Source organism: Zootoca vivipara, chromosome 4 (genome assembly GCF_963506605.1).
Source record: "Zootoca vivipara chromosome 4, rZooViv1.1, whole genome shotgun sequence".
Taxonomy (NCBI): Eukaryota; Metazoa; Chordata; class Lepidosauria; order Squamata; family Lacertidae; genus Zootoca; species Zootoca vivipara.
The window spans coordinates 100,024,938-100,052,868 of NC_083279.1; the positions used below are offsets into that span (position 1 = coordinate 100,024,938).

At 51.2% G+C, this 27,931-nt stretch overlaps 2 protein-coding genes across 8 annotated transcripts in view; both read right to left on the reverse strand.

Annotated features, from left to right (window-relative positions):
* Positions 1-3,451: 3,451 nt before the first annotated feature.
* Positions 3,452-23,070, reverse strand: CHRNA10 (cholinergic receptor nicotinic alpha 10 subunit). The gene is made up of 5 exons (XM_060274017.1): positions 22,995-23,070; positions 17,096-17,241; positions 16,285-16,439; positions 7,541-8,073; positions 3,452-4,354 (listed from the first exon to the last, which is right to left on the reverse strand). The coding sequence occupies exons 1-5, from the start codon at positions 23,068-23,070 to the stop codon at positions 3,744-3,746; spliced, it is 1,521 nt and encodes a 506-aa protein (XP_060130000.1). The 3' UTR covers positions 3,452-3,743.
* Positions 23,071-25,807: 2,737 nt separating this feature from the next.
* NUP98 (nucleoporin 98 and 96 precursor) overlaps positions 25,808-27,931 on the reverse strand; it is a 44,017-nt gene continuing 41,893 nt past the window's right edge. For all 7 annotated transcript variants that reach the window (XM_060274068.1, XM_035116387.2, XM_035116391.2 and 4 more), the window contains one exon: positions 25,808-27,239. In XM_060274068.1, the coding sequence (XP_060130051.1) occupies positions 27,022-27,239 (218 nt within the window). In that variant the 3' untranslated portion in view covers positions 25,808-27,021. The remainder of the gene's footprint in view (positions 27,240-27,931) is intronic.

A 27,931-nucleotide genomic window follows, 5' to 3' on the forward strand; every position in this document is an offset into this window, starting at 1 on the left:
CACTGAATGGTAGCATTGTCTAGCCCACATTTTACCAGCTTGATGAGCACCCTTTGGGTGGAACTGGGTTCCACAGTCACAAAAACAAAAACAAAAAGCCACAAAAACAAAAAATAAATAGCAAAAAGAGACACACCTCCGCATAACACTCAATACAGTGGCACTCAAATCCGAAGTGTAACACTCAAAACAGAGCACGTTCGGCTTCTGAAAAAAGTTTGCAAACAGGAACACTTACTTCCAGGTTTATAGTGTTTGGGTTCAAAGGTGTTTGAGTACCAAGGTACCACTGTAATTGGGATGGAGGGAGAGAGAGAATGCCGTATTTTTCCATGTATACAACTAGGTTTCCCCCCTAAAAAATAATGTCCAGAATTTGGGGGCAACTTATACTTGGTAACCATATCACCCCCATTTTCTTATATTGGAGTCCCCAAAATTATGGGGCGACTGGGGAATCTTATACATGGGGGCGTCTTATAGACGGAAAAATATGGTACCATAATTCCCCACATTCCAGCTCTACTGATCCAAATTTCTACCACTTCTCTTCCCCCTCCCCACAAACATGCAACATGGCGCCTCCAGGTTTCCCCATTGCAAGGCCCAGATATTGTCCCTACCCACATGGTTAAGCAGGAGGAAAATCCTGTCCTGCAAAGATTCCTTGTTTACATGTCTGGAACACAGTTCCCCTAACGTGAGCACCAAATAATTGCTTGCTTATTGCATTTATATCCCAGATTTTCCTCCCGGAAGCTTGAAGTGACTTGCCGTACATGGTTCTACCGCCGCTGCCCCCCCATCTAATCCCCACAACAGCCCTGTGAGGTAGGTCTGGCTGAGAGCTTCGTGGCTGAGTTGGGGATTCAAACCCTGATCTCTAACCGCTGCACCACGCTGCCTCTCGGTGTGGATTGCTGATCCAGCCACGTGGTTCTGCTCCATTTTGTTTGTAGCCAGCCAGGCTCCAGTGCAGCAGAGCTAAATCACAGAACTGCAGGGTTGGAGGGATACCCAATGGTTATCTAGCCCAACCCCCCGAGACCCCTTTGAAAGCCGCTGTGGCAGAAGATGGGCAAAAAGACAAGACAACCCCACAGAGAGCCATCCAGATGCAGAGAAACTGTTGGCTTTTTGAGGACTTTATTATCATTTCCACATCTGTTTCGAGTTCCCTGTTGAGAATCCGCAGGTGAGGCACGAAGGTGTCTCAGGTGGAAGGAAGCCGAGAACACCCTTGTCCCATTTCAGGATCAGTGGATCAACGAAGCAAAAGGGTCCGTGGCCCCCCTCCCACAGCTGCCCCCCGGCTGACTCACCTGATCTCCTCCTCCCAGGGGCCAGTGGGGTCAGCTGTGAGCTTCCTTGGCCCGCCAGAGGCCTCTTCAAGCTCAGGGATTTCAGCGCCCGACCTCGTCTAGACTGAGATTGCCTTGGAAGTTGGGGGAGGAGGGAGGGGGGCGGTTGAAAATGTAACACAAGAAAAATGTCAAAGAAAAGCACTTGAACATTTGGCTTGAGGATGGGGTGCTCTCAAGCCTGCAAACGAGCAAGTTGATCCCAAAATTAAGATCTCGTCGGCGGGTTGCACAAGGTCGAAGCAAGCGTAACCAAAGTGAGAGTGATAATTGGCATTTAAGGATTTGGGCAAGCAATGAAATGTGACCGAGGAGCACAGAGGAGAAAGTCCCCCTGGGAAACATGCGCACATTAAAAGCATTCTTATGCCACTTTCAATGCCAAGGTTTTTTGTCTCTTGGGACTAAATCATTTAGAACTTCTGAAAGCTTTGGGGCTTTTTTTACACCTGCCAATTTCTCCCTTTTGTGCTTAGGTAAAGATCCACTCTCAACTCAGTATTGCTAAAGGAGGGAATGAATTCCTTGTGGATTCTGCACTAAGGTGGGGGGGGGCAGATTCTGAAGCTGAAATCTCTGATTGGCATGAATTAGGTAAATCAGTTGACAACAGGCAGAGGGCCTTCTTGGTGGTTGCGGCCAGCCTGTGGAATGCCCTCTCATCAGATGTCAAGGAAATAAACAACTATCTGACTTTTAGAAGGCATCTGAAGGCAGTCCTGTACAGGAGGTTTTTAATGTTTGATGTTTTATTGTGTTTTTAATATTATGTTGGGGAAGAAGAAGAAGAAGAACAGGAGGAGGAGTTTGGATTTGATATCCCGCTTTTTCACTATCCGAAGGAGCCTCAAAACGGCTAACGTTCTCCTTTTCCTTCCTCTCCCACAACAAACACTCTGTGAGGTGAGTGGGGCAGAGAGACTTCAGAGAAGTATGGCTAGCCCAAGGTCACCCAGCAGCTGCATGTGGAGGAGTGGAGACGCGAACCCGGTTCCCCAGATTACGAGTCTACTGCTCTTAACCACTACACCACACTGGCTCTCTCTGGGGAAACCCAGCCAGATGGGCAGGGTATAAATAATTTGTTGTTGTTGTTGTTGTTGTTGTTGTTACAACCAATATGGTTTTGGGTATAGCTGTGCATGTTTTGTTCTGTTCTGAGCTGGCCAGCGAGGAAGGACCCAAAGGCATGCAGGAGGCAGGACAGCTGACCCTCGACCTCAGGGCATTCCGCTTCTATTCCACAAACACAGAAGCCTTTGTGTCCTGCGTCAGCCCAGCTTCATCAAGCTGGTCTCCAAGAGGGCTAGAAACATGTTAGGTCTTGTTGGGTTGGTTGGTTTTGGAGTGCGAGCGGGGCTGTTAAATGGGATTTGCAGGCCGAACTCAGTGCTGCCCTAGGCACTAAAACTCTGCATTTGCATCATCCTAGAATCATTGGGCTGGAAGGGGCTAAGGGTCATCTAGACCAACCCCCTACAGTGCAAGTGTTTGCGTAATCACAAACTGCACCAATGCCATTGATGGCGCTCTCCTGTTCGGATTTTCAAAGCATAGGGAACCTCGGGATTCCGAGAGGAGGAAGTGTGCAATAGCAGCAGACGGAAGAGAATGCTGCTGGTGTCCAAGGAGGAATTAAAGGAAGCATGAGGGGTTCACAATCCACATTAAGCTGCAGTGTGGACAGAGCCGTAGACCAGGAGGCCTCGCATGTAGAAAGTCCCACATTCAGTCCCCAAAAGCACCTTCCAGACAGGGCTGGAAAAGACTCCCTGCTGGAAACCCTGGCGGGCTGCTGCCTGTCAGTGTAGACAATACTGAGCTGAATGAACCAATGTCCCGACTTGGTAGCTGTTCCTCTCCTCCTAGGCTTGTGGGGCAGCTGTGTGTGTGTGTGTGTGTGTGTGTGCAACAGCCAAAGACTAAATTGCTCGTCCGCTAGAAGGGTGTGGTGGAGGATACAGGAGCAGCAGCCGTGTCCGTAGTATCCGATTTCTGGCTCGACACAGAATTGTAGAGTTGGAAGGGACCCCCAGGGTCATCTAGCCCCACCCCTGGACATGCTGTTGCCCACCCCCCATGGTCCAAGAGCTGCACCCCAGCACCACCTATGGCATCCTGAGAGGTCTTGGGCCTCTTCACCCAGCTCACACTTCCCTGGGTGCCCATCAGAAATGCCCCAGTCCTGCCAGGGGGTTGGACCTTCTGCCAGCCCTGTTAGCCAGCCCTGCGTGATCTACTTTTTGCAGGGCAAATTCTCCTTCCAAAAAATGATGATGATGATGATGATGATGATATTGCAGCACTCGGCTGAGGAGCAGGAAGGAGGCTCTGCTGGCATGCTTCCTCTTCCTCCTCTTCCTCCTCCTCCTCCTCGGCATCTCAGATGGCTTTGCCCATGATGAGGAGGCTCATGATGAAAACCATCGCGAAGAAGACCCACATGAAGAAGCGGTCCATGACCTTGGCGATCTTCTTCCACTCCCCGGTCCGCCTGGAAGCCGCCTTCTGGTCCCGGAAGCAGTTGGCAATGTACTCCACATTCCTGAGGATGCTGTGGTGGTGGCAGAGGCAGCGGCTCTTGGCGCAGGGGGGCTGGTCTGCACACTCGCCCTCCCCACCCTCCGGGTCCACGTACTGGCCGCCCTCGCCCCAGTCAGGCTGCTCCGAGGGGCTGCTGGGCCCCTGCGAAGGAGACCGGAGGGGCGGCGCTTCCTGGCCGGGGGATCTCCCCCTGCCCACCCCCCGCCGCGTGGGGCCTCTGCCGTTGGCCACGCGGGCTTTGGGGGCAGGCTCCGGCTCCGGCCGGGGGCTCTTGCAGCTCTCCCCCACTTCGTAGACGAAGAAGATGCGGGCCATGTATTGCAGGATGAGCTTCTTGGCCCACCTGGGGACGGGTTTGGCGCCAGGGCCGCAGTGGTGGATGTTCATGATGAAGATGGTCAAGGCGGTCGAGGCCGTGATCATGGTCATGGTGGCGATGTAGTATTTGCCTGCAGGTGGAGGGGTCAGGAAGTCGGGGGGGGGAAGAAGAGGAGAGTCTCCATTAGCACCTGAGAGCGGCCATCACACCAATCCGAGGGGGCTGGACTACAACTTCCATCAGCCCCTGCCAGGAGCCTGAAACAGAGGGAGCACCAGGTTGAGGAAGGCAACATGAGACCTCCGCAGGTATAAGAAATTTAATTTTTTAATTTTTTGATTTTTTGATTTTTTGATTTTTTGATTTTTGATTTTTTTAAATTTTTAAATTTTTAAATTTTTAAATTTTTAAATTTTTAAATTTCCAAATTTCCAAATTTTTAATTTTTTAATTTTTTAATTTTTTAATTTTTTAATTTTTTTATTTTTTAATTTTTTAATTTTTTAATTTTTTAATTTTTTAATTTTATTATTTATACCCCACCCATCCAGCTGGGTTTCCCCACCCACTCTGTGCAGCTTCCAACAGAATATTAAAAACACAATATAACATCAAATATTAAAAACTTCCCTAAACAAGGTTGCCTTCAGATGTCTTTTCAAAGTCAGATAGTTGCTTATTGCCTTGACATCTGATGGGAGGGCGTTCCACAGGGCGGGTGCCACCACCGAGAAGGCCCTCTGCCTGGTTCCCTGTAACCTCACTTCTTGCAGGGAAGGAACCGCCAGAAGGCCCTCGGAGCTGGACTTCCATGTCCGGGCTAAACGATAGAGGTGGAGATGCTCCTTCAGGGATACTGGGTCTAAGAAGACCCTGAGTGCTGGATCAGGCCCACCTGGTTGAGCATCCTATTCTCACAGTGACCAAATGCCCCTGATGTAATGAGTTGGGGCCCAGGTGTAGATTTCTGGGTTTTATAATGCTTCAACATTAATTGCATTTCCCCTGTGGATAGAATGCACCCAGAAAGAATCTCTGTGTTCCTGCCTTGTTTCAAATGTCTGGGACACCCCAAGACAAGCGCAGAGGAAGTTGGAGCCTTGTATGTTTATGTCCCGTGACCTGTAACCTTTCCTGATGTATGTAGAAGGATATTTTGGTGTTTTATGAGTTTTATAAGCTCTGTTCTGATGCGCCTCATGGCAGACCTCTCCTTAACTAGTTGTTCTAGCCGAGCTTGTTAGGTTGGGCTCGGTCCTACTGCGCAGTAGTTTAATAAACAGGGTCTCTAACTGGATCTGCTCAAGCTTGTTTTATTTCCTTGGTTCCGTGTTTTATTTAAAGGCGTCCCTTCCCTGGGCAAGGAGCACCAAGCACAGGTATAGGAATAAATTCTTATCTCACCCCTAAGATAGATTGCACCTGGAGCTGGGGGTTCCATACAGACCTAAGAAGAGCTTGCTGGATCAGGCCAGTGGCCCATCTAGTCCAGCATCCTGTTCTCCCAGTGGCCGACCAGCTGCCCCAGTGGGAAACCTGCCAGCAGGATCCGAGCACAAGAGCAATACTCTCCCCTCCTGTGGTTTCCAGCAACTGGGATTCACAAGCATTGCTGCTTCAAACTGTAGCCATCAATAGTCCTCTCCACGAACGTGTCTCATTCTCTTCTAAAGCCATTCAAGTTGGTGGCCATCACTGCCTCCTGTGGCAGGGAGTTCCACAGCTTAACTATGAACTGCATGAAGAAGGGCTTCCTTTCCTCTGTCACATGAGGGACAGAGGAGGGAATGCCTCTTTCAAGACGCACCTCTACTCAGAATTTATATATTCAAATGCCTGTTGAATCTTCATGCCTTTTCCTTGATCCCCACTGAGACTTGCTATGGTTCAAAGCCAAGGCGGTGACTTCTGATCAAACCCATCTATTAACCTTGTGGAACTCCCCACCACAAGATGTGGCATTAGCCACTGCCTTCCTTTTAAGAAGGATAAACACCCTATCCACCTGTCGATGGCAATCAGCCATGCTCACCAGAGCTAGAGCCTCCATACTCCAAGGCACTATACCTCAGTTGTCAACCCCAAATACGCAATATCCCATTTTTAGATTCCTTCTTTCTGGGCTGGGGCCCAGAAATGACACAATCCTCACCTTCAGGGGCGTCTTACCCATAGAGGATAGTGGTGTGGGGCTCCAGGGGGGCCAGGTTCTGGAGGGCGCCAGGGAAGAGGCGGAGGGTGGACGTGGCGCCTCCCGGCATCAGCTCGCCACCCGGGCCCGCCTTTGCCATGTCGCCCGCGCCCAGAGCCTCTGTCTGCCATGGCCACCATGGCATGTAGCGGCTAGCTGAGCCAGGAGGCACCGCGTCCAGCCTCTGCCTCTTCCCCACCGGAGGAGCTGGCCTCCAGCCGCAGCCTGCCTCCTCCAGCCCCGCCAGCAGCGCCATCCTCCCTAAAAAAAAAGGTCGACAACTCTGATAAACGGGGGGGGGCAGAGGGAGCCTTGCACCACGGTGCCGGATATGAAGAAGAGTCTGGATTTGATATCCCGCTTTATCACTACCCGAAGGAGTCTCAAAGCGGCTAACATTCTCCTTTCCCTTCCTCCCCCACAACAGACACTCTGTGAGGTGAGTGATGCTGAGAGACTTCAGAGAAGTGTGACTAGAATAATAGAATCATAGAGTTGGAAGAGACCACAAGGGCCATCCAGTCCAACCCCCTGCCAAGCAGGAAACACCATCAAAGCATTCTTGACATATGACTGTCAAGCCTCCGCTTAAAGACCTCCAAAGAAGGAGACTCCACCACACTCCATGGCAGCAAATTCCATATGACATCCTTTCATATATTTGAACATGGCTATCATATCACCCCTTAACCTTCTCTTCTCCAGGCTAAACATACCCAGCTCCCTAAGCCGTTCCTCATAAGGCATCGTTTCCAGGCCTTTGACCATTTTGGTTGCCCTCTTCTGGACACGTTCCCGCTTGTCAGTATCCTTCTTGAACTGTGGTGCCCAGAACTGGACACAGTACTCCAGGTGAGGTCTGACCAGAGCAGAATACAGTGGTACTATTACTTCCCTTGATCTAGATGCTATACTCCTATTGATGCAGCCCAGAATTGCATTGGCTTTTTTAGCTGCTGCATCACACTGACTAGCCCAAGGTCACCCAGCAGCTGCATGTGGAGGAGCGGAGACGCTAACCCGGTTCCCCAGATTACGAGTCTACCGCTCTTAACCACTACACCACACTGGCTCTCGTATGCTTAAAATGGCCCTGCTCACCTTCTACCCCCAGGGACTACTCACCGATGAGGGGCACGTTCTCCGAGGGGGGCATGCTCTCGGCCACCAGCAGCTGGAAGACGGTCAGTGCCAGGAGCACGGTCACCCCCAGGGACACCTTCTCCCCGGAGTCGGCCGGGAGGTAGAAGCCCAGCGGGGCGAGGAAGGAGATCATGATGCAGGGGAGCAGCAGGTTGAAGATATAGAAGGAAGCCCTCCTCTTGAGATGCAGAGTGTAGGTGACGTCCGGGTAGGGCTCCGAGCAGCACCCGTAGGTGACCACGCTGCGCTTGGCTGGCATCCCCAGCACCTCCCACTCCACGTTCTCCACGAAGTCCGTCAGGTCTCCCGTCTCCTGCTTGTTCAGGATGTCGATCTGGTTGCCGTTGTACGTCCAGGAACCAAAGGTCAGTCGGCACTGCTGGCCGTCAAAGGGGAAGTAGGAGACGTCCACTTTGCAGGAGCTCTTGGTGATGGCTGGAGAGTCCCACATGATCTGGCCGTCCGAGTGGATCACCACGTTGGTCTCCATCGAGCCCGTGAACTGGTCATCGGCGCTGGAGGAGGGGGAAGGAGAGGAATAATAATTATTATTGTTATTGTTGTTATTTATACCCCGCCCATCTGGCTGCGTTTCCCCAGCCACTCTGGGAGGCTCCCATCCGAAGAGTAAAAACACAATACAGCACATAACATTAAAAATTTCCCTAAACAGGGCTGCCTTCAGATGTCTTTTCAAAGTAAAATAGTTGCTTATTTCCTTGACATCTGATGGGAGGGCGTTCCACAGGGCGGGTGCCACTACCGAAAAGGCCCTCTGCCTGGTTCCCTGTAACTTGGCTTCTCACAGGGAGGGAACTGCCAGAAGGCCCTCGGAGCTGGACCTCAGGGTCCGGGCAGAATGATGGGGGTGGAGACGCTCCTTCAGGTATACTGGGCTGTTTAGGGATTTCAAGGTCAGCACCAACACTTTGAATTGTGCTCGGAAAAGTGTTGTTGTTGTTTAGTCGTTTAGTTGTGTCCGACTCTTCGTGGCCCCATGGACCATAGCACGCCAGGCACTCCTGTCTTGCACTGCCTCCCGCAGTTTGGTCAAACTCATGTTCGTAGCTTCGAGAACACTGTCCAACCATCTCGTCCTCTGTCATCCCCTTCTCCTAGTGCCCTCAATCTTTCCCAACATCAGGGTCTTTTCCAAGGATTCTTCTCTTCTCATGAGGTGGCCAAAGTATTGGAGCCTCAGCTTCGGAAAAGTACTGGGAGCCAATGTAGGTCTCTGAGGACTTTTGTTATGTGGTCTCGGCGGCCGCCCCCAATCACCAGTCTAGCTGCCGCATTCTGGAATAATTGCAGTTTCCGAGGAAGTGTCGGTGCCGGGTCAGGAAAGCAGCTCTGCGTTTTCAGGAGAACATCCATTTCATTTCATTTACAGTGGTACCTCCGTTTCCGGACGTAATCCATTCTGGAAGACCGTTGGACTTCCAAAACGTTCGAAAACTGAAGCAATTACTTCCAGAAGCATTTACTTATAGAAAACTGAATATGGAGGCCACGTGGCACGTTTGACTTCCGAAAAGCGTTCGAAAACCGAAGCAGTTACTTCCGGGTTTTCAGTGTTCGAAAACCGAAACGTTTGACTTTTGAGACATTCGGAAACCGAGGTACCACTGTATTATAATCCTACACTGCTTTTCACTCATGTGAGTCACTATTAATAACTATTTTAGAATGATGATGATGGTGGTGGTGGTCGTGGGGTTTAGATAATCAAAATGTATGTGTTGTAAAACAGCTAATAAAAAGGAGTAGAAAACAAACATCTGGAAAGGAGGGGTGGAAAGTCAGTAAGAAACTTTGTATGTTAAAAATATTGTACAGTGGTGCCTCGCTTAACGAATGCCCTGCTTAACGAAATTTCCGCTTAACGAAAGGTTTATTTCTAGCGGAGGTTGCCTCACTAGACGAATTCATTTTACGAAAAATTTGTCTAGCGAATCGCGGTTTCCCATAGGAATGCATTGAAATTCAATTAATGCGTTCCTATGGGCAAAAAAAAAAAATTAAAAAAAATTTCAATGCATTCCTATGGGATTCGCTAGACGAATTTTTCGTTATAAGAAAAGACCTGTGGAACGAATTAAATTCGTCTAGCGAGGCACCACCGTATAATGATAAATGCTTTGAAATATTGTTGGAGACTTAATTCAAATGATATTGTCACAGTGGCCGGAGTGGACTACTTCAGAGTAACGACGCTACGCAGCTCTGCATTTTATTCTTTTATTGGTGCTGCGTATTTACAGTGCTGAAGTCATTGCTATTTACACGGAGTGATGTGATCAGTCGGTTTCAGAACCTCCTAATGGCTTTTGGCGCGTCTTTCTCCAACACAAAAGCTTTGGCAGACCCATCCTCTTTCCCCTCCTCTTTCTGCGTAGTTCTGGAGTTGGGGGGATGGGTCTCCCCCCCTTATCCGCCCCTTCCTGTCCCACCTGGGACCCTGGCTCCTCTACCTTGCCTGAGCCTCGGACACGACTTCCTGCTTCCCCACTGGAATCGGAACTCTCTCTGCTTTCCCCTGTGCTCGGTGATTGGCTTGAACTCAGGAGGGGAGGGACTTCGCGATATCCCCTGTCCCTCACATCCACCCCCCTCCCAAGCTCTCCTTCACCCCTCCCCAGGTCCCCCCCAGGTGTCGGTGACGACTGGAAGCCTAAGAACTCAGTGCTTTCCGAGCCCGTTGGTGTGAACACCTCCCCCCAGTCCTGCAAGCCCCCCCCTTCCGCCTGGGAGGATGGGAATCCCAAAAAGTCCGTGGCGTCAGAGCTGGTGGGGGTAAAAATGTTCTGCCAATCTGCTCCTTCCTCTGACTGGGTGGATCTCGGTGACACCCATACCTCATCCTCTGGTTCCTCAAACTCCGCTTCCCAGCGCCATGGTGAACTGCTCTCCCGTGCTTCCTCCCCCTCCCCCTCCCTTTCCATGTGCCAGGGCTTGGGTCTATGGGGAAAGAGGGCGTGAAATTCTTCTACCAGGAATTCCTCCTGTATCTGAGTGGCTGGGACCCATTCATTCTGGGACGGTGGAGCATCCTCCCATGCCATGAGGTACTCCAGTCCCCCCACCCCCCACCTTGAATCCAGGATGGCCGTGGCCTCATTGAGTTGCTCCCTGCCTTCCCTCTCCCCCCCTCCCTCAGGGGTTTGTTCGCTGTCTCGGAGCCTGCTGCTTTCCCTGTACGGCGACAGCAGCGATCTATGAAACACAGGGTGCACCCTCATGTCCTCTGGCAGTGCCAGCCTGTATGCCACCGGGTTGACCTGTTGCGTGACCGTGAAGGGGCCCAACCTTCTGGGCGCCAGCTTTTTGCATCGCCCTCTGATGGGAAGGCCCTCCGAGGACAACCAAACTTTGTCCCCCACCCTAATGACCTCCCCCGGTCGCCTGTGGCGATCTGCCCCCTTCTTGTACGCTTCCTTGGCTCTCTCCAAGTGTTCTCTGAGCTGCTGGTGCACCGTCTCCAGTTCCTCTGCCCAATCCTCAGCCTGTGGGCCCTCCTCCTCCTCCTCCCCCTCCCTCTCTGGGAAAGATCTGAGGTCACGCCCGTAATTGGCCTTAAAGGGCGACACCCCTGTGGAGACGTGCACCGCATTGTTGTAGGCAAATTCTGCCAGTGGCAGGCGATCCACCCAGTCCGTTTGCCGCTGGCTGACGTAGCATCTCAGGTACTGCTGCAGAATGGCGTTGACCCTCTCCGCCTGTCCATTGGTCTGCGGGTGTCTAGCCGTCGACAAGCTGACCTCCACCTGCAGGAGGTTCATGAGCCGCCGCCAGAACCTGGAAACAAATTGGCGGCCACGATCCGAAATAACCCTTAAAGGTAATCCATGCAGTCTGAATACGTGATCCACAAACAGTTTGGCTGTCTCTTCTGCAGAGACCGCCCTGGCACACGGTATAAAGTGGCACATTTTGGACATGAGGTCCACCACCACCAACACTGCGGTCTTGCCCCTGGACGACGGCAGGTCTGTGATGAAGTCCATGGACACTACTTCCCACGGCCTGTGCGGTGTGGCTAAGGGCTCCAGCAAACCTGCTGGTGGCGCTCTGACCACCTTTGCCCGCTGGCAGGTGTCACAGCCCCTTACATAATCCCTCACATCCTCCCGCACCCCTGGCCACCAGAAGTGTCTCATGACTAGGTGAGCGGTTTTGTCCCTCCCAAAATGACCCGCCGTTGGGTTGTCGTGCATCTGCTTGAGGACCGTACGTCTAAGCTGGGTGGTGGGCAGGTACAGTGCACCCTTGTAGAAAAGCAGCCCCCTGCGTTCTGCAAAGTCTTTTGCCTGCTCCCCCCCCCTTCTCAGTTCTCTGAAGATGCGGTTGGCAAATTCATCCGCTGCCGTCAGTGCTGTGAGTTCCGCCTCGCTCACCACTGCTGCTCCGCAGGACCATGCTGACGGGGGGAAAATGTGCCTGGGTGCCGGTGGCGCCTCCTCCTCCATGTACTCTGGCTTGCGGGAGAGGGCATCCGCCCTGACATTCTGCTCTCCCGGGATGTAGTGTATGGAGAAGTTGAAGTTCGAGAAGAACTCTGCCCACCGTATCTGCCGCTGGTTGAGCACCCTGGCAGTTCTCCAGAACTCCAGGTTCTTGTGGTCTGTGCACACCTGGATGGGGTGCTTGGCGCCCACCAGGAAGTGTCTCCAGTGCTGGAACGCAGCGTGGATCGCAAGAAGTTCCCGATCAAACACCGTGTAGTTGCGTTCAGGCTGTGTCAGCTTCCTGGAGAAGAAGGCACAGGGTCTCCACTCTCTGTTGGCGTCCAGTTGCAACAAAATGGCGCCCACAGCTTTATCAGAAGCATCTGTCTCCACGCGTAGGGGCGCGTCCTGAACCACGTGGAACAGGTTCTGGTCTGAGGCGAACACCCTCTTGAGGCTTTCGAACGCTGCTTGCGCCTCTGGTGTCCACCTGAACTTCTGCTTGCCTCTCAGGCAGTCAGTGATGGGAGCCGTAACGCGAGAGAAGTTCTTGATGAACTTCCTGTAGAAGTTGGCGAAGCCTAGTAGGCGTTGGGCATCTTTGCGCGTCCTGGGGCTGTGCCAGTCCAGGATGGCCTGCACCTTGTCCTTGTCCATCGCCAGCCCCTTGTCTGACAGCTTGTAGCCCAGGAAGTCCACCTCCTTGGTGTGAAACTTGCACTTCTCCAGCTTCACATACAGGTGGTTCTCCTTCAGGCGCTGCAACACCTCCCTGACATCTTTCACATGATGCACTGGGTCATCGGAGTAGATAAGGATGTCATCCAGGAAGACCAAGCATTTCCTGAAGAGGAGGGACCCCAGGACGTGGTGCATGAAGGCCTGGAAGCATGCTGAGCCCCCTTGCAACCCGAAGGGCATCACCAGATATTCAAAGGAGCCCAGAGGCGTGAACATCGTGGTTTTCCATTCATCGCCTTCCCGGATCCTGATCAAATTGTACGCCCCCCTCAGGTCTAGCTTGGTGAAGATCTTGCCTCTGCGTGCCGCTGTCAGGAGATCATCCACTCTGGGCATGGGGAAAGCCACTGGCTCTGTCACTGAATTCAGCCGTCTAAAGTCCACCACAAGACGGCGCTGTTGCGTGTCTTTCTTGTCCACCCAGAAGACCGGGCTGCCCCCTGCTGCCTTGCTTTCTCTGATGAACCCCCGCTTGAGGTTCTTGTCGATGAAAGCGCGCAGATCCTCCAGTTCCTGGTCTGACATGGCGTACAGCTTGGCAGGGGGTATAGTTGCCCCCGGCACCAGGTTGATCTGGCAGTCAAAAGGCCTGTGTGGGGGTAGGTGGTCGGACTCCGCTTCGCTGAAGACCTCCTGCAAGTCCCAGTACGGCTTGGGTATCGCCTCACCCCCTTTGACGTGCATGGTGGCCACCGTGGCTATCGGAGGCCCCTCCCCTGGTTGGTGCTGCATGCAATGTTCCAGGCAAAAGTCCGATCCAAAAGTGATGCATCTCTGGTGCCAACTGATGGAGGGGTCATGGCGCGCCAGCCAGCTCATGCCCAAGACGATGGGGGGGTCTGAGATGGTTGTGACGTTGAATGCCAGTGTCTCTGAGTGCCTTCCCACCGTCATTCTCATGGGGGGGGGGTTTGATGAGTGATGGCCCCTCCCAGCAGCTCTCTGCCGTCAATGGTTGCCACGTGCAGGGGAAAATCCAGCTGCAGAAGCTGGATCTGGTGCTCTTCTGCAAAGTTTCTCGAGAAGAAGTTGGCTGAGGCACCACTGTCAATTAGGGCGAGGACCGTCAGGGGATAGCCATTTGGGAGCGTGAGCGTCACTTCTAGAACCACTCCTGCTCTGGGAGGGGTGGGCTGGCTCTGCTCCTCTCTGTGCGGGTGGGTGGGCTGGGGCTGTTGTCTGCTGACTGTGCCTGGCTGCTGCCCCTTGTCTCCTGCAGCCAGGCTTTCCCGTTTCCCTGCTGTGGTGCTGCGTCAGTGGGGGAGGGCACAACCATTCCCGCCTTTCCTTGCCACTCCCTGCGATGTGGGCAGTCTCTGACGAGATGCTGGGGGGAGTTGCAGAGAAAGCAATTCCCACCCCTTCCCTCCTTGCGTCTTGGCGCCGCTGGGGTTTGAAAAGCCCGCGCGCGCGCGCGCTATCAATCTGCATGGGTTCCTGGTCCTGACTGGCCCCAGGCGTGGCTTGAAAGGGTTGTTGGGGGAGTGGCTTCTCCTGCGACCGTGGGAACCAAGCCCGCTTTGCGCGCGTTGCTTGCTTGTCGCTCCACCGGGATTCCTGTCTCACCCCCACCGCCAGAGCCGCTTTGCTCAGCTGATCCATATTACTGGGCTTTGGACCTCTCGAGAGCTCATCCTTCACCTCCTCATGCAACCCCAAGTAGAACGCCGCTTGCATCGGGGGTGACTCTAGTTCCCACCCCAATCTGTGCACCAGCATGGTGAATTTCGCCCAATACGCGCGAACTGTCATATTTCCTTGGCGTAAATTATGAAGTTCCTCCTTAGTCTGGTCCATATGACTATCGGACGAATACATCGTTTTCAAACCTTCTAGAAATAGTTTGACATTCTTCATGCAAGGATTCTTTGTTGCGATTAACGGTCTTAGCCACTCCCTGGCTGCCCCGGTAAGGTGCTCCACAATAAACGCTACCCTGTGCTCATCATCAGGGAACTCAGCGTGGTGCAGCTCAAGAGCATACACAATCTCAGTCTCAAAGCCCTGATATTCCCTCGGGTCTCCATTGAACTTGCTTACTAGGGTCCCGGCTCTCCTTCCTGGCAGCACTTGGACTTGGGGTGCCCCTCCCGCCTTGTTTTTCTCTGCATCCAGCTTGTTTTGGAGGTCTACCGCCACCGCCCTTAATTCCTGCTCTCTTTCCTGTAGCGCTCTCACCTGTTCCGCAAGTTGTAGCCGGTCGTCCTGGACCTTCTTAGTCTCTTCTTTAGCTGCCTTCAATTCCCCCTGCGCCTGCAGCGACAGCTGCTGCAGTTCTTGCTGGGCTTTCTCCGCGATCTGCCGCCATCTCTCCGCCTCTGACACGCTCATCCCGGCAACTCCAAAGTAGCCCAAAAAAGGATTCGGAGGTTGCTGTCACAGTGGCCGGAGTGGGCTACTTCAGAGTAACGACGCTACGCAGCTCTGCATTTTATTCTTTTATTGGTGCTGCGTATTTACAGTGCTGAAGTCATTGCTATTTACACGGAGTGATGTGATCAGTCGGTTTCAGAACCTCCTAATGGCTTTTGGCGCGTCTTTCTCCAACACAAAAGCTTTGGCAGACCCATCCTCTTTCCCCTCCTCTTTCTGCGTAGTTCTGGAGTTGGGGGGATGGGTCTCCCCCCCTTATCCGCCCCTTCCTGTCCCACCTGGGACCCTGGCTCCTCTACCTTGCCTGAGCCTCGGACACGACTTCCTGCTTCCCCACTGGAATCGGAACTCTCTCTGCTTTCCCCTGTGCTCGGTGATTGGCTTGAACTCAGGAGGGGAGGGACTTCGCGATATCCCCTGTCCCTCACAGATATGAAAACAACAAATACTAACATATATATAAAATGAACAAATCAACAATAAAACAACCGCCTTCTATAAATCATTAGCAGAACAACTTATAGAATGGATTAAACAGCACAACCACAAGAAGCCATTTTATAAAATTTGCAGAGCATTAAAGGACTCATAATCCACACAACAATATGAACAACATGAGCAGACTAACAACCAAAAACAAACTAAATCACTGCTCAATTCAGAGACTTTCTCTCCCTGCTCCCATGACTCATAGTCTTCCACTCAGTTAATAAAAAAACACCTTCACAGAACATCTTTTAAAGGGAAGGGCTGTGGCGCCACAGGGGGGGGGGACCTGCCTGGCCTGTAGAAGGTCCCGGGTTCATTATGGGAAACCCACAAGCAGGATTCGAACGCAAGAGCGCTTCCTCCCTTCCCGTGGCTTCTAGCAACTAGGATTCAGAAGCATTGCTGCCTTGACTGTGGAGGCAGAATGAACACAGCCATCCTAGCCGTCAATAGCCCCTTTAAAATCCTCTTTAAAATCCATCTCGGCTGGGGGCCACCCCTGCCTCCTGTGGCAGGGAGTTCCACAGTTTAGCTAGGCACTGCATGGAGAAGTAGTGTTTCACATCCGCCATCTCCAACCTGCTGCTGCCTTGAAAATTGATTCCAACAGGGCCCCATAGGAAGACCCAGGTGGTTGTGTCCCCCCCCCCCTTCGCTCCCCGCTTCTGTGAAACCTACTTGTTATACAGAACGATGTCCGGCCTCCAGACGTAGCTGCTTGGGATCCGTATGGTGTCAATGCCATCGTAAGCCTCCTTCTCCCAGCTCAGGTAGGCGTCCACCCACACCTGCCGGATCCACAGGTAAGCCGTCAAGATTTGATTCCTCTCATCCTGCGAGGCAAGAGGGAAACCATCCTCAGATATAGGGTGCAAGGAGCACACCTTATGCTCTGCTTTTATTTCAGAGCGGGGCATCGGATGGGGAATCTGGGGAAAATTGGCTTTGACCCCCCCCCTTGCAATACCTTCTTTTTTCTTTAGAGGGGAGGAAGGACTAGATGAAGTGCCATTGCCCAGTCGGTTAGAAAGTGGTTTCTATCGCCTCTCGTGAGAACCTGCTGCTTCCCCAGTGAGAGGCAAGGGGAACGCTTGGTAAGGTAAAAGGTAAAGGTAAAGGACCCCTGGATGGTTAAGTCCAGTCAAAGGCGACTATGGGGTTGTGGCGCTCATCTCGCTTTCAGGCTGAGGGAGCTGGTGTTTGTCCACAGACAACTTTCTGGGTCATGTGGCCAGCAGGACTAAACCGCTTCTGGCGCAACGGAACACCGTGACGCAAACCAGACTGCAAGGAAACGCCGTTTACCTTCCCGTCGGAGCGGTACCTATTTATCTACTTGCACTTTGACGTGCTTTCGAACTGCTAGGTTGGCAGGAGCTGGGACCGAGCAACGGGAGCTCATCCCGTCACAGGGATTCGAACTGCCGACCTTCCGATCGGCAAGCCCAAGAGGCTCAGAGGATCCAACCTGCGGCTGCAAAGGACTTACCATGTCGATGATCTGGGACAGGGTGACCTGCAGGGTGACGTTGAGGGCTCGGTCGGTGTCTTCTGCCGGCCGCAGCGCATTAGAGTAGTTGGCAAAGAGGTCATTGAGCAGCTTGTAGGCAAACTTGCCCTGAGCCCCTGAGCAACCTGGGAAAAAATGAGGCCAAGTTGGGGGGGGGGGAGAGAGAGAGAGAGAAGAAAGGAAAGGCCCATGTCAGCTGTTTCCAAAATATAGAAACCTTGGTTCCATCATAAACGCCTCCCCCATGCCCCCTTCCCTACCCTGTGAAAAGCGGAATGACAGTTTGCACAACCCACTAAGGAAGATAGGAACACAATAAACTTCAAAGCAGCAGCAATTTAGTGGCACATTTATTGAAATTCCAATTAAAACTATTTCATAGAATCATAGAGTTAGAAGGGACAACAAGGGTCATCTAGTCCTAATATATAATTTTTATTAAATTGTCTAATTTACATTTCATCTATGTTATGGGTGTTGTTGTTGTTGTTGTTGTTTAGTCATTTAGTCGTGTCCGACTCTTCGTGACCCCATGGACCAGAGCACGCCAGGCACTCCTGTCTTCCACTGCCTCCCGCAGTTTGGTCAGACTCATGTTCGTAGCTTCGAGAACACTGTCCAACCATCTTGTCCTCTGTCGTCCCCTTCTCCTAGTGCCCTCCATCTTTCCCAACATCAGGGTCTTTTCCAGGGAGTCTTCTCTTCACATGAGGTGGCCAAAGTATTGGAGCCTCAGCTTCACGATCTGTCCTTCCATTGAGCACTCAGGGCTGATTTCCTTCAGAATGGATAGGTTTGATCTTCTTGCAGTCCATGGGACTCTCAAGAGTCTCCTCCAGCACCATAATTCAAAAGCATCAATTCTTCGGCGATCAGCCTTCTTTATGGTCCAGCTCTCACTTCCATACATCACTACTGGGAAAACCATAGCTTTAACTATACGGACCTTTGTCGGCAAGGTGATGTCTCTGCTTTTTAAGATGCTGTCTAGGTTTGTCATTGCTTTTCTCCCAAGAAGCAGGCGTCTTTTAATTTCGTGACTGCTGTCACCATCTGCAGTGATCAAGGAGCCCAAGAAAGTAAAATCTCTCACTGCTTCCATTTCTTCCCCTTCCATTTGCCAGGAGGTGATGGGACCAGTGGCCATGATCTTGGTTTTTTTGATGTTGAGCTTCAGACCATATTTTGCGCTCTCCTCTTTCACCCTCATTAAAAAGGGTCTTTAATGTTATGCGTAGAGCATTTTAAGGCGATCTTCTACGTCGATTGTCTTCCACCAGACAGCCAAGATCTCGCCCCCTCTTCAACCCTGGTTGAGTGGCCCCTGTCTCCATTACTGAAGTCGGGAATTTAATTTCTCAGATGAAAATAGGCAAAGCCGCAGGCCCCGATGCCATCCCATCTGAACTAATCAAAGCCAAGCCAGACTGGTGGGCCCCGATTCTAGCGGAACTATTCACTGTGGTGGATAGTACCGGAATTATGCCTAACTCACGGCAGAAATCCATAATTATCCCAATCTTCCAAAAGGGGGATAAAAAGCTACCGTCTAACTATCGACCAATAAGTCTATTATCAAATATTGGGAAACTGTATGCAAAAACATGTTCCCCTTTTTATTTTCGACTCTCTTGGGTGCAGGAATTTAACTCCAATTATCTACAATTTTTGTTTAACCCGCAAGAAAGAAGGGCTTCCTCGCTGGCTAGGTTCAATTCTAATCCTTCTAGCCTCCTCTGGGGTAGGTTCGCGGGTATGGGAGAAGGAGATAGGATCTGCCCATGTGATGCCCACCTGGTGGAAACTCCAGCTCACATGGTCCTCAAATGTAAAATGCATGATGATCTCCGCCAACTATTGCTAGACCAACTTTGTATCCCAATATGGAAGCCAGACACAGAGGTCATACGCTTTGTATTATGGGGGAGAGACCAGGAGCTCACCAAGATAGTAGCTAAGTTCCTCTATTTGATATATTTTGCTGCCGAAGTACGTTACAGGATCCTGCCCTTGCTGGAGACCCACAGAGGTGAAATAGCTTGCTTGCCTCTTCTTCCCTTTGGCAAGTGACTGTACTGATGATATGGCGACGAGATTGCACTGGCCTATTTATTTTGAATGTTTGTATGTGATGTCAATAAAGGTTTTGATACTGATACAGATATGTTTCAAAATATTCATTTAAACAACCTTAAATCTATGACTTCCCATCTTCTCTTTTGGTGGTTCATTTTGCATACCATACGTATTTTACATGAACTAAACCATTCAGGAATCCATTGTTACATCCATAAAAACTTATTTATACTGCTGAATTTATCTTAGTGCTAACAGCGTTTTTAAATAAACACAATTTCCACCCGTATATTCAGTAAACATTTTCCCATTCTTCTTTAAACGTGCATTTTTCTTGTTCTCTTATTCTACATGTTAAATTTGCACAAGGATCATTTAATCCAACCCCTCCAACATGCCCAACAAGGGGCTCGAACCCCCAACCCTGAGTTTAAGAGTCTCCTGCTCTACCAACTGAGCTATTTCATTTACTTCACTCAACAAAACTGATGAACTTGAAAGGGACAGTGCCTGCTACATCCCTGCTGGAAGCATATTTCACAGCACACTAAATTCCTGACTTTTGCTCTGTGATTTTGGGGGTGCGAGTGCCAAAAGTTGTTTCTCAGTTGATGGCCATCGCTGCCTCCTGTGGGAGGGAGTTCCATAGATTAACTCTGTGCTGCAGGAAGAAGGACTTGCTTTTTACTGTTTGTGGGGGACAGGAGGCGGGCAGGTGTGGAGGACTCCTGATCCTGAATGGGGTAACTGTGCCCCTGAAGGACTAGATGCGCAGCCTGGGAGTCATTTTGGACTCACAGCTGTCCATGGAGGTGCATGGACAGCTGTGGAGTTCTGTGTCCAGGGCAGCTGTCTATCAGTTCCATCTGGTACGCAGGCTGAGACCCTACCTGCCCATAGACTGTCTCGCCAGAGTGGTGCATGTTCTGGTTATCTCTCCCTTGGACTACTGCAATGCGCTCTATGTGGGGCTACCTTTGAAGGTGACTCGGAAACTACAACTAATCCAGAATGCGGCAGCTAGACTGGTGACTGGGAGCTGCCTCCGAGACCACATGACACCGGTCTTGAAAGACCTACAGTGGCTCCCAGTACGTTTCCGAGCACAATTCAAAGTGTTGGTGCTGACCTTGAAAGCCCTAAACGGCCTCGGCTCAGTAGACCTGAAGGAGCGTCTCCACCTCTATCGTTCTGCCCGGACACTGAAGTCCAGCACCGAGGGCCTTCTGGCGGTTCCCTCGTTGCAAGAAGCCAAGTTACAGGGAACCAGGCAGAGGGCCTTCTCGGTAGTGGCACCCAACCTGTGGAACACCCTCCCACTAGATGTCAAAGAGGAAAACAACTACAGTGGTACCTCGGGTTACGAACACGATCCGTTCCGGGACGCAGTTCGTAACCCGAAATGGTCATAACCCGAAGCGCCATTTTGCGCATGCGCAAAGCGCAATTTCCGCACTTTGCGCATGTGCAAACCGTGAGCGAGAAAATACTTCCGGGTTTGCGGAGTTCGTAACCCGAGGTACGACTGTACCAGACTTTTAGAAGACATCTGAGGGCAGCCCTGTTTAGGGAAGCTTTTAATGTTTAATGAATTTTAATATTCTGTTGGAAGCTGCCCAGAGTGTCTGGGGAAACCCAGCCAGATGGGCGGGGTATAAATAATAATAATAATAATAATAATAATAATAATAATTATTATTATTATTATTATTATTATTATTATTATCTGTCCTGAATCTTTCCACATTGATCTTCATTGGACGCCCATGAGTTCTAGTGTTACAAGAGAGGGAGGAAAATGTTCCTCTTCCCCATATACAATTTTCATGTGACAGATGCCCCCCCCCAATCCTCTGCTTAACCCCCCCCCCCAAGGAAGGAGAGCCTGCCACCTTCCAAGGGAGTCCTTTCCATTGTGGAACAGCTCTTACTGTCGGAAGGTTTTTCCTGATGTTTAGTAGGAATCTCCTTTCTTTGCCATTTGAGTCCATCAGAAAACAAACTGGCTCCGTCTCCAACAGGCTTGCCGCTGGAGGGAGGGCGTTTGGGGTCTTGTCCCTCTCTAGGGCCAACGGGGCCACTCCGGCGCAGTGCGGCAAGCCTCCGCAGGCCACCTGCTCTGCATTTCTTCCGCTCACCAAGCACGGGGGGGGGGGGTCACCCTTGCAGCCCTGTCCTGCTGGGGCAGAATCCCGCAGGGGAGCAGCTCCGATTTAAAAGCAGAAAGGGCCGTTTGTCCGAGGGGGCTCTTCGGAGCAGTTGCAAGCGCCCCTCCTCAGTGCCTTGCCCAGTTAATCCACTGCACACGGGTGCAAAGACAGGCTCCCCACATGGAAGCCCTGTGAACATGGCTTTCATTCCACAACATGTGCAGAGAGGAACCCTTCCTTCCTGTGCTGCAGCCAAGAGTTCCCGAGGGAGAGGTCAGCCGAGGTCAGCAGAATCAGTATCGCCTCGGGCTGCTTCCTGGACTCAGGGGTCTGGAGACTTCCTAAGGTACCATATTTATTATTAGTATTGTTATTATTATTTGCATTTATATTCCACCTCTTCCTCCCAGGAGCTCAAGGGGGCGAACATGGTTCTCCCTGTCCTCGTCTAACCCCAACAGTGACCCTGAGAGGGAGAGGGACTGGCCCAAGGTCACACCCAGAGAGGTTTGTGGCCCAGTGTGGGGATTTGAACCCTGGTCTCCCAGGGCCTAGTCCAACACTCTAACCACTACACCCCGCTGCCTCTCACCCACAGAAGGCATGCTCCACCTCCTTCCAACACAGTGGAGCTAGCCTGGAGTTGCCCATCGTGCCACTTTTGAAAGGACAGTTTTCATCCAGCATTACTAAAAGACGGTTACGCCTCTATCCGTTTTATAAGCAGGGAAACCGAGGCTGGCAGAGTGATTTAGAATCATTGAAACATAGTGTTGGAGGGGACCCAGGGCTCGGCTCATCTAGTCCAACTCCCTGCAATACAGAAATTGCAGCTAAATTTGCCCAAGGCTCCTTAGCCAGTTCACGTGAAGGTAGGATTTGAACCCAGACCTCCCCTCTCTCTTTGCCAGATGGAGCCACCTACATTACTTGGACCCCACCGGCTCTCCCCTGTCGGCACCTGTCTCTCCCCTCGTCTTTTAAGCTCCTAACAGGCAGGGGATGTTGCAAGATCCATCCTTTCCTCGGTTTGAAAGTTTAATGACGGGTGTCCCATTTCCCTGGCAGGCGCGTCTATTGACATCTTGCAAGGTTCGCTTACAGATCAAGACACACACATTTCCAATCCCTAACCAGCTGCATTTCCAAAGCGCAGCCTGGGCTGCATTTCCTCGCAAGAGGGCGATTGAATTGCAATTTAGCTGATGGCAATTCCAGGACGCAAACTCTCCGGGGCCAAGTTTCTATGGAGCTGTTAGGACAAACCTCCCCGCTGTGCAAACAACTCCTTTTCCCCCCCAAGTATGAAACGAATCACAAAGACAAACGCAGAGGTCCTGAGGAGGAGCAGGTAGAATTCTCTCCCAGGTGGGAGGTCAAATGCGAAACCTTAGAATCTGCAGCTGGGCTGGGGGGGGGGGGGAAACGGGCAGCCGCTTGATCGAAGGCTTGCAAAACTCCAGGATGGAGCAGCCCTGGCTTATGAGCAAAACTCCTTCAAGCAAGCGTCAGAGAGAGAGAGAGAGAGAGGGAGGGAGGGAAAGCAGAATTATTTCCTTGCACCATATTTGCATGGCCCCTTCCGCTAATAAGAAGCAAAGAAGAAATCAAGGCACCATAAACTATAAACGAGAGGCTTTTGAAAATCTTACCTGGTGGCAAGAGCAGCCCCAGCGAAGAGGCAAACAGGAAGAAGGTGACCACCCAAGGATTCGGAGACATCTTCATCCTCGCCAAGGTGAACCTGGGGGGTGGGAGGTGGCGAATCTCGGAAGCGGCTAGAAGGAGGGCTTTAAGTCATCTGGAAAGCATGGCTGCATGAGTCAGCGAGGAGAAGGTTGGGGAAGAGGGAGCCCAGAGGAACCCTTTTCCCGTGTGGAAGGTCCAGTGCGTGTAAACTCTGTGCTGTGTAACTCAGCCTGTCTTTTCCTTGACAGCCACCGATGGATTTTCCTTACCTAGAGTGGAAAAAAAAAAGCGCACCCGGCAAGCCGGTCGTAGGTGACATCAGGTGGAGGGAGTAGCCTCAGAGGTTGCAAATGAACCTCTGGCAAAAGATCCGCCCTGCACAGCCAACCTAAGGGGTGTGTGTGTGTGTGTGTGTGTTTGTGTTTGTGTGTGTGTGTGTTTTAAGGCAGCAGAGACACGGCAGGTCAAGATGAGTTTGGGTTTTGCTCATCAGCCTTTTTTTAGATTGCAGCCGTCTGGAAGAAAGGGGCAGAAAGGCCTTGCTGGCGCCGGCTGGTTAAAGCAAATTGTGCTACCCACGAAACGAAAGGAAACTTTTGTTTCCGAATGTGCTCAATAATTCTGGAATCTCAGGTGTACAGCACCGGCTTGGTGGTCGTTTTGCATTCCACTAAATTCCAGTCTTTTGGCGCTCACTGCAGAGGCTAGATGTCAATTAGAGCAGGGAGTCTTCAGGACTTCTTAAGGCCCAGCGGACTGGCAGAGCGACTCCTCTGAAAACTGTTTTGGCATGGCACATGGTGCTGCTGAAATTTGAAACCCCCTCGGTCTGCCTCTGCCACAAGGGCCTCTTCTGGGAAGCCCCCAGGCACCATGTGGAGGGAAAGTAGCTCTCTCCCCACATTTCAGGGGGTTGAACTTTATGACCCCTGGGGTCCTTTCTAGGGCTGGGTACCACCTGGTTTTCAACCTTGCGATATATCACCAGCTAAACATCGGAATACACTGATATGTCACAACGTCCTGAAATAAGGACGGAGCTATATAGAGGCATTTTTTCGCCACATTGTGATTTTTGCGCACGCACACACGATTCGCGATATAATGCCAGGTCAAAAATTATGGAACTGTTATTGATAGATCGCCCAGCCTTAGTGCCTTCCAGCTCTACAATTCTATGTGCGGGATGTAAACCACTGGGAGCAGTCAAGTTCAACAGTCCTTGTTTTGCTAGAGTGGACATGCAAGGGGAACTTCTTGTTCCTCCTGGCCTGGAGCATCCTTCCTTGCATGTGACTAGTAGATGGGTGTGACCTTACCTGACCTAATGAAAGCTCCAGTCACACGGCCACCTCTCTTCTCTTCCATCTTCCCTTCCCTTCCTGCGAACTTCCTGCCAGCCAAGCAGTTCCCCAGGTAATCTCCCATATGGGGTAAACCTGTTTGTACATGTTCGTAACTTGAAGCCTAAAGCCTGCCTTCAGGGAATCACACTGCGCTCTGCCCGATTGTGAGTAAAACTACTTTTTGTTACTTATGAATACGACTGTGGAGTCTTTATTCTTTTAGGAGGGATTCAAGGGCTCTTACCATGAACATATTAGAACACATTTCAATCTGGACAAGCCAGATTGAATTGCTTATTGACTTAAGAAACTCACACGAGTTTGCAACTCACACGAGTTTTCTGCTGTGTAAAAAAGGGGGAATGAAACTCTGCGAAGTATAGAAACTTGCTAGCGCAAGTTAGGAAGGATATTAATAACCAATATATCCTTCTCCTGCCACCCTCAACATTCCCACACTATGATTCTCCCAGCAAGTAGTAGAATCATAGAGTTGGAAGAGACCACAAGGGCCATCCAGTCCAACCCCCTGCCAAGCAGGAAACACCATCAAAACATTCCTGACAGATGGCTGTCAAGCCTCTGCTTAAAGACCTCCAACGAAGGAGACTCCACCACACTCCTTGGCAGCAAATTCCACTGTCGAAGTAGTAAGTGATGCTTCTGATTGAGGAGCTAGAGCAGAACCATAATGAAAACGGAAGGTCCTGTTGCATCCAGCTGAAGGCCATATAGCTCAGTCAGTAGAGCACGAGACTCTTAAACCTCAATGTTGTGGGTTCAAACCCCACATTGGGCAAATGATTCATGCACTGCAGGGGGTTGGACTAGATGCCCCTTGGGCTCCCTTCCAACCCTGACAATTCTATGATCCTGTTCAGTTGGGGAATGCAACCAATTTCTCTGAATCCGGAACTGGGTTGTGACGATTTGTAGCAAATCCAGACTTGAGGCGAGGCAGCTACAGAGTGGGTCCCTACAGAGCAGTTACAAAATGGTCTCTGACACAGACAGCCAGTCTTCAAAGTGTTGCAAATATTTCTTGTATCGTATAAGGAGAATGCCAGGGTGGGGAGGAGAGCTCCAATTTCCAATCCCAGGCCAGAATCTCACCCCACTCTCTCCAGTCACAGTGTTTGGTGAGAGGGAAAAGCCTGCAAGCAAGGCCTGAGGGGAGCAGCCCCTTTGCCACTCATGATGCCCAGGAATGTATACAGAGCGTAGCACCTTGAATGGTGGAGGAATAACACAGCTCCCCTCACACCCAACTCTTGTGCCTGCACCTTTCCTCCTAAAGAGGGAGACACACACCCCGGAACTGAACACTGCCCTGCTAGTTACAATAGAGACCCAAGTCTGAGGTTGAGCCATTTGATTCTTAAAAGAGGGGCAGGGAAGGGAGAGAAAAAAGAGAGAAGCAATCAGGAAAATGCTATAAACATTTTTTATTTTCTTATAAAGGTATTTCCAGAAAAACAGACAAGAAAATAATCTGGATCATTTATTTATAGTTTTTAATAAAAACCTTTACATAATCTTCATGCGTCACCACTTTGCTGGCACCCCCCCCCAATACATACACGCACACGCAGACACGCACTGCCTCCAGGGGTCCCACACAACTGGCCGCAGGGGCAGCACCCCCACCAGGCCTCGCCCTGCCCTATGAGATTCAGGCAAACTGTCCACACCGGGGCCCTGGAGGCTGCCAGCCAGCTAGCTCGGCAGCTTCGCATCTGGAATTCCCTTTCGGCAATATGATGAAACCACATGGCAAACACGTTCAACATAACCACCTTGAAATGATTGGTTTGAGCCATTACCCCCCTCCCCCCCTCCAGCAGAGCACAACACCTAAAATCAGGTTGCGTCCCCCCTACCCCACCATTTTCTTGCAAAGGAATTCGGCAAGAAGAACAGGAGCAGCTCGGCTTGAAGACTCAAGCCAGTCTCCCAAAGCCAGGCTATGGGAAAGGAGGGGAACCTGCCAGCCCCCCACCCCCTGCAAGGATCAGAAGCACAAACCCTGGCTGTGCCTCCACCTCCCTCCCTCCCTCCTTTGCAAAGGCCAGGCAGCACAACCCAGATCTGACTCAGCCCCCCCATAAGGCACATGGGCAGCAGGTCTGGCTCCACTTGTCCAAACCCAGCAGCGCAGGACACACTCAAAGCCCCCACCCCTCCAAAAAAACCCAAACGAACCCTGACCAGAGCTCAGCTGAAATGGAGATTTGACTGTATACACACACACACACACACACACACACACACACACACACACACACACACACACAGAGAGAGAGAGAGAGAGAGAGAGAGAGATATTTTTGTGCCATCTGTAAGGTGCTCCCGCTGCCTCGCTCTCTGCCCACAACAGGTCCAGTGACCCCCACAGCTGGCTTCTGCTGTGGCAAAGGCTTTATTAACACTAGAAAGCAGGGGCGAGGGGGGGGGGAGGTGTCCCAACATCAGAGCCCAGTCTCTGCACTTCACCCACTGTGGTGGCTGAGCAGCACCCCGGGGTGGGAAGGAGTTGCGCACTGTTCAGGAAGGGGGCTGCCTACACCCCTGGGCACTGGGGCCAAAGGGCAGACGAATCGTTCAGAGAAGGAAGCTATGTCCAGGGCGAGGAGGCAAGCTGCCCTCATTGCGCCGCCACCGTCAGTTCCCGCAGGTAGCCCTGGGTGAGGCTACGCAGCTCCTCCAGAACGTAGTCCTCGGGCATGGGGAGGCGGCCGATGTGGGGGGCGAGCAGGCGCAGCGGCACTCTCTGCACGTCTGGGGTGGAGTCCGATATGGAGTCCGGAGGGTGCTGCAGGCTCAAAACCACGCGCAGGATGTCCACAATGCGCTTGGCCATTTCTGGGTGCGAGAAAGAGTGTAAAAAAATGGGCAAAACGGTGAAGGCTTGAGTGAACAAATGTATCAAAAAACTTTGAAAAGTATTTACAGTTAAGCTTGTTTCAGCCATTTCCCAGGGGAATGGACCTCCACAGAGAGAAGCCCTTGCATTTACCAGACACGAGTGGTCTAGTCTAGGGTGTGCTCTTGGCTGACCTCAGGTTACAAGTGTAATAGAATTTTTTATTAAATTTTCTGTTTTCCAATTTAAAATACTCATTTGTACATCCTTAAAATATCAATGACTTCTCTTCTTCTCTTTCCATGATTCATTTTACATATCATAAATCCCTGAATATTTTATAAAAACTATACCATATATACTACTTATTTAACTAATATGCAGAATTCATCATGCAAAAGGCTGGACTAGATGAATCCCAAGCCAGAATTAAGATTGCCGGAGGAAATATCAACAGCCCCAGGCACAGCAGAGCACACAGTCCAGCCAGCCACTCCTCTTACGCATCAGGCAGGTGCTGGCTTTCTGAAGATGAGGAAAGCCTTCTAAATTGGGTTTGTTGTTGTTGTTTCTTTAAAAAACCCAGTCAAACCTCTGAACTTACTTGAAGTTGGTTTCACAGAGGTACCGGTAATTGTTTTAACTGTTTCTATATACGCAATCATTTGGTATTTGGAAATGCTTCACGGGA

What these genes read in the sequence shown, in the direction of transcription:
- CHRNA10 (XM_060274017.1), bottom strand. Translation starts at nt 23,070, where the DNA reads ATGAAGATGTCTCCGAATCCTTGGGTGGTCACCTTCTTCCTGTTTGCC. An exon ending in GGGGCTGCTCTTGCCACCAG is followed by an intron (nt 17,242 to 22,994) that starts GTAAGATTTTCA and finishes ATTTTTTCCCAG; the next exon opens with GTTGCTCAGGGGCTCAGGGC. An exon ending in GACATCGTTCTGTATAACAA is followed by an intron (nt 8,074 to 16,284) that starts GTAGGTTTCACA and finishes CCCCTCCTCCAG; the next exon opens with CGCCGATGACCAGTTCACGG.